Source organism: Passer montanus, unplaced genomic scaffold, assembly GCF_014805655.1.
Source record: "Passer montanus isolate IOZ18808 unplaced genomic scaffold, ASM1480565v1 scaffold25, whole genome shotgun sequence".
NCBI classification, from domain to species: domain Eukaryota; kingdom Metazoa; phylum Chordata; class Aves; order Passeriformes; family Passeridae; genus Passer; species Passer montanus.
In genome coordinates, this window is record NW_024367149.1 from 4,367,947 (window position 1) to 4,379,096 (window position 11,150).

General features: G+C 50.6%; 1 protein-coding gene across 1 annotated transcript; it reads right to left on the reverse strand.

The window, feature by feature from the left end:
- Window positions 1-2,192: 2,192 nt before the first annotated feature.
- Window positions 2,193-10,489, reverse strand: TMEM275 (transmembrane protein 275). The gene is made up of 2 exons (XM_039711836.1): window positions 10,037-10,489; window positions 2,193-6,194 (listed from the first exon to the last, which is right to left on the reverse strand). The coding sequence occupies exon 2, from the start codon at window positions 6,102-6,104 to the stop codon at window positions 5,556-5,558; it is 549 nt and encodes a 182-aa protein (XP_039567770.1). The 5' UTR covers window positions 6,105-6,194; window positions 10,037-10,489; the 3' UTR covers window positions 2,193-5,555.
- Window positions 10,490-11,150: the final 661 nt, after the last annotated feature.

Below are 11,150 nucleotides of genomic sequence, written 5' to 3' on the forward strand. Positions count from 1 at the left end.
GTGATGAGTAACAGGTCTGCTGGTGGAAACAGTGAAATCTCCTCTGCCCAGGCTTTGTAAATGAGGTGGAACAGAGCTGTGGGAAAGAGCCTGTGTGGAGCCATCCTTGCTGACCAGCCCTGATGCCCAGCTGCCTTCTGCAGCCTGGGGGGGTCACAGGGGCTCCCCAGGTCACCTCCTTGCTGCAGCTCTCTGGGGCAGCACTGGGGGCAGCTGGGACAGCAGAAAACCCTAGACTGGCCACCACTGCATGGGGTCAATCGCCAAGACCTTCAAATTCATTTTAAAGTTAAAGAAGTCAGGCTCCTGGCTTCCTTAGGAAGTGTGTGAGGGCAAACTGAGTGAGACAGCAGCAGGGAGCTGCTCCATGACCTTGGTGCATGCAGAGGGCTGTGCTGCTGGAGAGGATGGACATCTGCTGTGGCTTCACATCACTCTGGGGACATGTGGCAGGGCCACCCCAAACAGGGAGCTCAGTCTGGGATCCAGGAGTTTTAAACAAGTACCCAAACCTTTCCTAGAGTGTGTTGTAGTGGGGCTGCTGGCAGTGGCTGAGGGTCTCTCCCATGGCTGCTGAAAGCTCAGCTGAGCTGACAACATCTGACAGTTGGAGAAAAACAGCCTTTCAACCTTTAAATTGAGCACATTTGCCATGGACTCAATGGAGACTAATGACATAAAAGCTATTTTTTTTTTTTTTAAACAGAGGGACTCTGCAAATGGAAATTTCACATGTTCATGGATGTTTTTGCTCTTTCAGGGACTTTTCCCCTCTTCCTTTCCTTATGCAAGGAAAGTGCCCAGTTTCTTGCACAAAACAGACCTGAAAGGTTTATACTTTGCTGTGGACTTGGGAGTCCTGCAAAAGAATGGCTGTTCAGCTCCTGAGCCAAAATCCAAGGAATAAAGCAGAGAGAATAAGGGCTCCTGGGCAAAGATGAGCATTTCACAGGAGGGAAGAGGGAAGGAATCAGCCAGCTCAGCCCATTGAAAGAAAAGCTCTAGGAGATCTGCAGCAAACCTAAAATGTTTCAGGGATTAAAATTTCCCGGAGGTTAAAAGCCATTGTTGGTACAAGGATAAAAGGAAATAAACCAGCCACAAATAAATTTGGGCTGGAAATTAGAAAAAGCTAATTACATTTCATGGAATGTTTCTGGCTTATTCTTCCAGATGGAAAGAGAAGCTCAGGTTAGTGCAGAGCAGCTACTGTGGCAGGAATGCTACAAGCTGCAAGTCCAGGAGGAGAGCAGTGGATGCTCAGCAAACTCTCCTCCATGCTTTTCTCTCTGGCCCCACTTTTAAAAAGGAAAAACCTTTCCAGGGAGTTTTTCCTAATGGCCAAAAAAAATCCTTTCTGCAGGGGAAAGGTTTTCATTTTACACACATTGTCAGTGGAGCCTTCTTAGCCAGCTAATTTCTCAGGTCTTTAACCAGCCAGGCTGCCTGGAGTGGAGAGATTTCCTCTCATCTCAAATCACTTGGCTGCACATGGGAGAGAAGCCCTTTGAGGAGGTGAATTTGCAAGGCTCTCAAATCCTCTTTATTCTCGCTGTGCCATCCCTCCTTGACTCATCTCCAAGAGTCCATGTTGGGCTAAACCCAGAACAGGCCCAGAAAGGTGACAGCACCAATCCTTGACACACAGGCACACACAGATACAGCTCCCTCCCCTGCACCATGAATTAAATATCATCTCTACCCAGGGCTGGGGAGGATCAGCTGAAATAATCCAGTCCAGTCCTCTCTGATTCAGAGACACTGAATCAGAGCAGCCCACAGTCCTCACCCACCCCAGCCCTGCTGCTCCTGTGTCCCTGAGATGCCAGAGACCCACAGTTCACACCTGGCCTGTTCAGGTACCCAGCTGGGGGTTAAACACACACCTGCAGCCAAAAAAGGCTGAATTTGGTTATTCCTGTGTTAGTCAAACTGATGGTGGGAGTCTGCAGTGGGACTAGGGTTTAGGCAACAGGACTCCAGGGAAAAGTGGCATTCCAGAAGCAATGTGAATTCTTAGGGATACTTTTTCCTTGCAGCTGCTTGCACTCTCTGGGAAAACAAGCAGGAGAGTGAGGAGCATGAGGCAAAATGAACACAGACAGGATTGGGGAACACGCAGTCTGGGGATAAAGGAGAAGGTGGCTGTTAGAATGAAAAGGCAGGCAGGCCAAATGCTTTCTGAGTGCAATTATTTTAATGTGTCTCTCTTTTCCAGATTCCACATTGCACGCACAGAAATAGCAATTTTTAAAAAAAAGACTCACACCAGAAATGCTGACTTGGAGAACTAGGAACTCTCCTTATCTCCCACTACACAAGGAGGCACGAGATTCACAACAACATCAGGCACAGCTGACCGCAGGGGTGAGCAGACAGACAGACGTGGAAGTTACAAAAGACAGAAGAAGGCAAGAGCAGGAAGGCAGCTGATGTTCTCATGGCCACCGTGCTGGGCAGGGGGGTCACAGCCTGGTGGGCACACCCACCACACCAGGGCATCAGCATCTCACTGCTCCTGCCCCTGTGCCTGCCAGACACCATCTCTGCTGCTTGTCCTCTCTTGGTCAGGCATTGTGTTATCCACCTCTGGTAGCATTTCACAGGGCAGCTGTGATAGGAGTGACTCCAGGATGCTGTCCAGTCCTGGCTTTCAAGACTTCAGTGATCAAAGAAAGGAATTGTGTGGTTATCACTTGATTTTACTAATTTTTTGGCTCCGAGTGCTCAAAGAAAAGTCTTGCATTAACCACATTCACATGGGAAATGTCTCTAAAAGACTTCCAAGCTGTTGTATGCTAGTGAGGCCAGCAAGCTGGGAATTAAACCTACATCAGCAAGCTGTTCTGCTTAATTGCTACAGCACTCATGGGCAGGCAGAAATCGAGGGAGCCTTTTTCTCAGCACAGCAGTTCCTGCATTCCAGTGGGCAGGCAGTGCTGGGGGCAGAGCTCCCCAAGAAAATGAGCACTGAGGGAAATCACACAGGGATCAGGCTGTGCAGACCCATCCAGCTCGGAGCAATCTCCAGATTCAGGTGTGCCCATGCCAACCCTGCTCCTTGGCAATGCTCATCCTTCAAGAAGCTTTCCACGGAGCTGGGAGCAGGTGTTTGCCCTCTTACAGCACAAATCAGTGACTTGCCAGGACTTGGAGGCTGTACCAAGCTCTTGAACCTGCGTCTACCCAGCTCTACACAAACACCCTTCTCCCAAAGGGTGTTCTCCCCTCTGCCTCTTCTCCTGCTAATCAGTACAGACCCACCCTGTTAAAATCAAGATGTAATTCCTTGGTGGAGAAGGAGCTGTTGGAGGCAGCAAACTGCTGCAGGACTCAAGGACTCACGACTCTTTGGTTAACCTTTTGTCAAGGAATTACTTCAACCTCATCCCACCTGGGCTCATGCAGGGACCATCAGCTGCTCAGGGGCTCCCCAGAGCAGCCAGAGCCCTCCTGCATGGCCTGTACAGCACCATGGCTCTTCTCTCCAGCTCCCACATGGCCACACGTGGTCCCTGGCACAGCACCCATGTGGCTCCCACAGCCTGGCCACACACAGGGGCCTGGTGGCCAAGGGGAGCCTTGGCCATGCCACAAGCCCTCTCTCTCCTCCAGCACTTCACCTTTAGCCCTCTCATCTCTCTCTACATGGATTTCTGATGGCTAAAGCCTCAGGGCTGTGCTGTCCTCAGCCAAGCAAGCAGCTGCTGCTGGGCTGAATGGGAAGGGTTTCCTCTCTCTGGCTACAGGAGATGTAAAGTACTGTAAGAGAGAGATGACTGGAGGGAACATGACATGGATAACACATCTCAGAAAACCCGAGTGGTGGTGAGGGCATGGGCTGTTTGCTGACCCTTCTAACCTGGGAAACTTGAGCCACCAAAGGGAGGTAGTAGGATGCAGGATGAAAAGAAGCCAAAGTGTGCAACTCTCTGCTGCAGGATCACACGTGATGAGAATTGACAGACAGTCAAGGCGCAAATGGATTATTTCATGGGGGAGAAATCCATTCAGGGCTGCTACATACAGGCACCACTTCCAGCTCAGGAAGCTCCTAAGCAATAGCACATTGGAAGCTGGGACAGCACTTCTGGCAAGCAGCATCCTGGCTTTCCCCTGTCTTTATGTTCCTCTCCAGACCTTGCTCTCAGCCTTGTCAGAAACTGGAGTCTGGGCTAGCAGGGCCATTGTAGTGATGTGGTATGGTCCAGATGATTTCCTTGTCTCTCAAAGTCCCAAAACCTCATTTCAAATATAGAGTTACCATAAACAGAGGATCTGTGCAGCCATTCCTACTCAAGATCCACTCTCTTGCTGCTGCCTTCCCACACATAAGTCCTGCCTAGCAGTGCTGTCCTTCCCCACACTGATCCCACACTTGAACAGGAGTCAGAGCAGAGCCCATCTGCACAGCACCATGTTCCCAGCCAGGGTCCCCCAGAGAAGAACACAAATCCTTTTCAGCATTATTCCATCAGATTAGGGTCTTTCTGAGGCAGAGGGGGCGTCTTTGCTTGGAACAGCTCTTGATAAATTCTCTTCTGCAAGCCCATGAGCACACTGAGCAGCCCATTTCCTGCAGCAAGGATCCACTCCTGGATCTCACAGTCACTTCAGGGAAGGAGGAACAGTCACCATCTTCCAGCACAGCTATTCTCAAGTCCATACAGTTATCTACCCCCTGCCCTGAGGCGTGTCCCCAGCCAGCCTTCCACAAAAAAATGGGAAGAATGTTGCCTAGTACTCAATACATAATCACAGCCTAAAAATTAAATTTGCAGGCTCCTGTTAGTCTCTGGTTACCCCAGGAGCTTATCCACAAGGATCCAGCCTGACTGATCTTCCAAGAAATACACTGTGAGGAGTAGCACAGCTGCAGCTCAAACTCATTAACATGAGAGGAAAATACCAGTGCTGATTGTGATCCTTGTGGTTCCTTCTCTTAGAATGGGCAGTAAAATCACCCAAATGAGGGCAAGATGGGCCAAGAATTTTCAACAGAGGAGAGATGGTTTCACACTGCTTTTTCAGTAGCAAAGACATGGCTTTGTCCCTAGTGCCAAAAATTCTGGCACAAAAAAAAGCTGAAATCTTCTTGTGACTGAGTGGCAGCAAGCTGTAATTTACTGCATTCCTGCTTCTTTTATGTCCAAGAATTGCTTCACTTCTGAGAAGCAAGAGCTGTCATTTGTCAGTCCCATGTAGCCTCTCCTTCCAACTGTCACATTTCCACATTATATGAGACATATTAATTCATTCCCTTCTTCCTATCTGCTCCCCAAAAATGGCATCGTATTTCCAGGAACCAAGATCATCTTTTCACAGCAGCATCATTATCAGTTTTCTTTTAAAAACTGTATAATGGGCATGTTTCAGCAAAAATCTGGATTATTTTTCTTTCTGCTCTTGCATCCATCTCTCTTAAAGTGGTTCAGAGAGACCTGACTGTCTGCTGGCTTTCCACAAGCACCTTCCCCACACCTCTGACTGATGGTACATCTCCAGCCCGCCCATTGCAGCGTCTGGCTGGCTGCTGACAAAAGCTCTGCCCGGGTTTAGGATGTGGCCAGGTCCCTGGGCAGGTTGAGCTGTATGGCCTCTCCCCCTGTGGTGTATTTGGCCACTGGCCCGTTGCCCTCCATGGTGAAGAGTTTGCAAGCCTTGGCGTTCTCGTGAACCGGCGTGGACTTTTTGGAGGAGACGGGGGAATTCGTGGGGCTCAGCTGGACAGCAGTGGTGTCCTGCACCGTGTGCTCGCTGGTTTCAATTTCAAAGGCTGTGTTGCCAGGTTTGATGAGGCCAATGTTAGAGCCTGGTTTGGATTTGCGGGCCCCATGGGCTGGGGGCCTGCGGCTGCAGATGCAGCAGGCACCGAAGAACGTGAAGGCCACCACCAGCAAGATGGGTCCGATGATGATGGGAGGGTTGTTCACAGGGAGGAAGGTCCCAAAGGCAAATGCTCCCACCAAGGTGATGTTGATCCCTGCTAGCATGATGCAGAGTCCACAGGCACAGCAGAGGGCAGGGGAGGGGAGGCCCTGGGGCCGTGTCTTCTTCTGGATGGGTTTTTGGGACAAAGAGGCGCTGCTCTTTTCACTGAACATGCTGAGAAGAGTCTTGGAAGTCACCTCAGTCCTCACAGGGTGAATGCTGTGTTGAGAAGGCTGTTTCCAGTCTCCTGTTGCCTTGGAACCCTGGAGAGGAATGAAGAAGCAGCTGTTAGGGCAATGAACCAAAGCACCTTTCCCATACCATTGCTGGGGACCAGCATCTTCTCTGGGTTTGCTGGTGCCAGCAACTAAGCACAAACCCAAACCTGCTTTCAAAGCTCAACTCTCCCTGACTGTGGTGGTCACATGTGGCCGCTCTCAGGCTGGAGCACTGAGCCCAGAGTGCTCCATGTCCTTTGCTCTCCATGTGGATGATGCCCAGGTGAATCCGAGTGTGCCATGGCCAGAGGCTGTGCCATAGCTGGTCTCACAGGGTTTGCCACCACCCACACAGCACCTGCCCAAAATAACAGAATCAATACTGCCCTGAACATCCCTCGCTGCAGCACCAGGGTGAGATATTTTTGAATGGGTAATGGTCCATAATTGTGCAGAAAGAGGGACACTTTGCTCCATGTCTCAGTTCTCCATTAGTTGGAATGGGTCATCCAGGTTGCCTTTCCAGCCAGTGGGGAATGAAAGGTCCCAGAAGATGACCCAGAACATCCCCAAAAATGTCTGTTCTGGGAGGCTGAGCTGACTACAGAGGCAGCCCTGGAGATCCCTCGAGCAGGTAACACTTGGATGCTCAGTGATACAAAAGCCATCCACAGACACTGAATGACACCCTGTCACTCACACAAGTCTGTAATAAAATGGAGCAAATGTGGGTGTTTTGTCAGCTAGACCATGCTTTCTACCATGCATCTCACCATCTTTGGTGTGATCACAGGAGACCCCACATAAGGAGACTGGGAATCTTGCTTGCCTCAGCAGCCATAAACCCAAACTTGTACAAGGCTTGAGCACGAGCAGTATCAGCTCCAGGATGGAGGCTCATGGAAACTGAGATGCTGAAGCTGAAAAAGAGCCTGTGTGGGGATCTGTCTAGGACCCAAGGCAGTAACACAGCCCTGACTGACAGTAGCAGCTTCTCCATGGAGGAGATTATTGGATGTGGTGAGAGCTGGATTTGTGTTTGCCGTACTTGCTGGGAAGTCAAATTGCCAGAAGCCAATTTGTCAGCAGTTTGCTGGTGATGTCTTTGATTTTACAGGCAGGAGAGCATTTCTCTTCCCAGCCAGATTGCAAACAATAGCAGTCTGCTCTTCCTTCCTCTCCTGCCTAGCTCCCTAGCTTCTTCCCTCCTCTCCTGTCAAATCCCTTTCAAAAGTGTTGTCAGCAAAAAACTGATACCACTCAGTTTCTATGGCAAGAGCCAAGAATCTCTGTTGTGCTATCAACACTCTGTAGCCACTGAATTAAACAAAAAAACAAAACAAACAAAAGCAAAACAAAACAACCCCCCAAAACCAAAACAAAAACACAAAACCAAACAATGACACCAAACAAACAAACAAAAAAACAAGAAGTAATAAGCCATGACCCATCACACTGACACACACCAGCAGGATCAGCCGGGCATTTTCAACATGTTTCCTAGGTTATAAAATTTTCTGGCACCTCCAGCTGAGGCAAAGCTCTCTGCTTCTCTGCCAGGTGTCATATCTCATTTCCTTGGCTTGGGCTTTTGTTTAGACCTGAATGCGTGCAGCAGTCAACTTTCAGCAGAGTTCCTATTCAGTGAGGCAGCTGGAGCTGACAGGGACAGGTGCATCACAGGATTAAATCCTTCCTCGTCTGGGGATGCCTGACTGGGGAGAAGTCTCTCAGCAGGCAAAGATTTTTCAGGATACTGAGAGAGTGTGAGAGAGAAAGGGCATTTTCTCCATCAGCCAGGCTAACACATATCCATGTTTGCCTAGCAGTGTCCTTTTGTTCTGCCTGGGAACCCTGGCATGCTGATGGGAGCTGGAGCCCTGGTTCTGCCTCCTTCACCAGCCCTGGAGCAGCAGCAAGATAGCTTCTGGTTAAAGACATATTTTTGCACTGTTTGCAGACCAGCTCCTGCAGATGCCAGCCCAAACCTTTAGCACACAGAGGCTGCAGACACCCCAGTGTGGCTCTTCCCCTTGGTTGGCCCCACATTCTCCCACTACAAACTACCCACCAGGGAACCGCGGGGCTGCTCGTGGTTAAAAACCATCACAGATTCACTCCATCAGCTTTCTTCCTCCTGCCTTCTCACACTCCCCTGCTTCCAGTCTGAAGGAATTCTCCCTCCTGGAACAGCCAGGCAGCTGGGCTCCAGCAGGACACTAAACACTCCAGCTGCTTCTGCTCCTAGGCAAGGCATCACCAGAGATCTGGCTGCCCCTGAGATTTTCAAGAGGAACTTCAACCTGTTGCCCATCCCATCTGTCAGTGGGCACCTGTAGCCACTCCAAAGAGACCCTGTGGTTTCTGGCTGCTTTTGAGGCTGCAGAGATCTCACCCAGCATGGTTCCTCAGAGCTCACTTTGTCTCCCTGGCAATTTTTGTTCATCATTACAGATCCCCGAGCACAGGGGCTCAAGCTTGTCACACCCTCTCTGCAGCTGCACCAGGAGTGTTCTGGCAAAACTTCTTTCCCCTTGTCTTTGCTTGCAGCACCTACATGGGGTAATGGACCTTTCCCAGCAGAAAATAATGGATTCACTGGAGATTCCTGCCTGGAACTTCTCCCATCAGGCTGGGGGCAGATCTTGGAAGTCAAGCACGATTGCAGGGCCAGAACGTGATCTGCACACACACCACAGGGTAGCTAACAGCACGTAGAAATGTTTGGACTGGGAACATGTAGAAAGTAGATCAGTGGTTGCTTTTGTCTTGGTCTCCATATGAAACATCGGGGATTGCACACAAGGAATTCCTGTTAGGCCACCAGATGACATGGGGCTGAGAAAGCCAACAGAGCAGCGGAGGATAAAGCAAAAAAGAAACCAAAGCCACAGAATGCTATGTGCTATCCTCCACCTAACAAGGCCCCATGACAACATAAAATCCGTGTTTATTCTGATTGTCATGTACAACAGAAGCATCTTTGCTCTTCTGTCATCTCCTAAAGCACAGGCAGATGCTTCTCCATCCTCTTCTTAGGCACAAGGGTGGGCTGATGTGGATCAGCTCCCACTGCTGACCTGCCTGAGGATATCTGGCAGCTTTTACCTTTCACTACAGTGAAATCAATGGCTTAAAAAATTACCAAATTTTCAGCCAAATTACTCTGATTAAAATGACCAACTTCTGCTCCATCAGAAGTGGAAAAAGTTATCTTTGGGCTCTTTGTTTGAAACAGGTCTTTTCTTATCAGTTAGAGTGTAGGTTTCTTCTCCAAACAATATTTCATCTTGAAATGCACTACTGCAAGCACTGCTGTGCAAAAATAAAAGCTGCACACTCAACCTGGCATGATGGAAATCCAGAGGCTATAATGATTCCTTCCAGGGGAATAGCCACCCCTCCCTATACTCTCAGGGGGACAAAGACATACTTTCACCCATATGTCTGAGAGTTCCTAGAGCTTGAAGGTCGTACTGACATATTCAGCCAGCATTTTAGGAGCGTTGTTTAAAGCCACAGCAGCAGCACCAGCAGCATGTACAGCTAAGCACGCTTCCCTCTTAGTTGTAGTGGAGAGAAATTGAGCTGTCATCCTTCCACACCGTCTCAGTGCAGCAGCACAACGAAAATATTTGACAAACCGCAGATGAGTCCTCTTTCCAGAGGTGTGATGGCACAGAAAAATAATGACAGTGATCAGCAAACTGAAATTGCAGTCAGACAGCTACAACCACCCCACACACAGGCAGGCTCACAAACACACAGGCACGCAACATTTATCTGCCAGGAGAAGCACAAGACTTTTTTTTTCCTGGGCAAACTGCTGGGAAACTCTCTGGCAGGGCCAGAGAGAGCCTCGGTGCCTGGAAGGGGAGGATACTTACCCGGGCTGGAGCGTGGAGCCAGGGAAGGCGATGGAGAGAGCGGCTGCCCTGGGTCTCACCTCACCCTTCAGTCGGGGATGGCAAAGCCATGGCCAGTCCCAGCAGAACCGGGGCTGGAAGCCCAGCTGTGCGCTGCGGGCAGAAGGATCTCACATCCCTCCTCCCCTCTTGTCGCCGAGCTCGGGAAACTTTGCTGGGTGTCAGGCGGGCAGTCCTTGGCACAGCTCAGCGGGCTCCGCCGCTTTCCCCCCACTTTCTTCCTTCCCCTCGGAGGACGGTGTTGCTCTCCTTAGGCAGACGGGCGCTCATCCGCAGCATCCCTGCCCCGCCGCATCCTCTCCTGCCTCCTCCTCCCGCAGCCCGCGGTGCCCGGCAGGCTCAGCCCACCGCCCACCGCTGTCCGGCACCGCTCATCCTCGCCCCGCTGCTTCTCCTTCTTCCTTTTCTACTTCAAGGCTGCAGCTCCCGCCCCCTTCAGCTGACAGAGGTGCCCGGAGCAGAACAGCCCCCTTTTTCCCCCAGGGAGAGGAAAAAGCCGGGAGCGCATCTCGGCCGCGGGTCAGCCCCGGGGCTGGGGACAGAGGGACACACGGACAAACGCCAAGGAGCGGCGGGCGGGCTCGGCGCTGCTGCAGCGAGCCACGGACCTCTCAAAGGTTTGGAAAGCACGTAACGAGTAATAACCATAAAAAATACAGCCGGTGTTCGGTGCCTTTGGATGGCGGGGGGATGCCGCAGGGATGCGTGCGGGGAGTCCGTGCTGGGCGGTGAGAGGAGCCGAGACAAGACCGCCAGAGGTGCAAGGTCCCGAGTGTGGGTGCTATAAATAAATAAAAAAATAAACAGATAAATAAATAAATAAATAAATGAAAAGTCCCCAGATGCAAAACTAATGTTTCAAACGAGCAATCAGACCCACGGTGCACTTGGAGGCAATCAGACCTGTGGTGCACTTAGAGGTAGCTGGTCTCAAACCACGCCTCGTGCTACATCCTGTTTTAAACACAGCCAGATCTTAACTCCCATATTAAGGGGCCAAACTCTGTTTGAAGAGCTGGTGAGCACAGGGGACATGGCAAACTGCGAGCTGTGCACTGGATGGAGTAGAGATAAT

What these genes read in the sequence shown, in the direction of transcription:
- TMEM275 (XM_039711836.1), bottom strand. Translation starts at nt 6,104, where the DNA reads ATGTTCAGTGAAAAGAGCAGCGCCTCTTTGTCCCAAAAACCCATCCAG.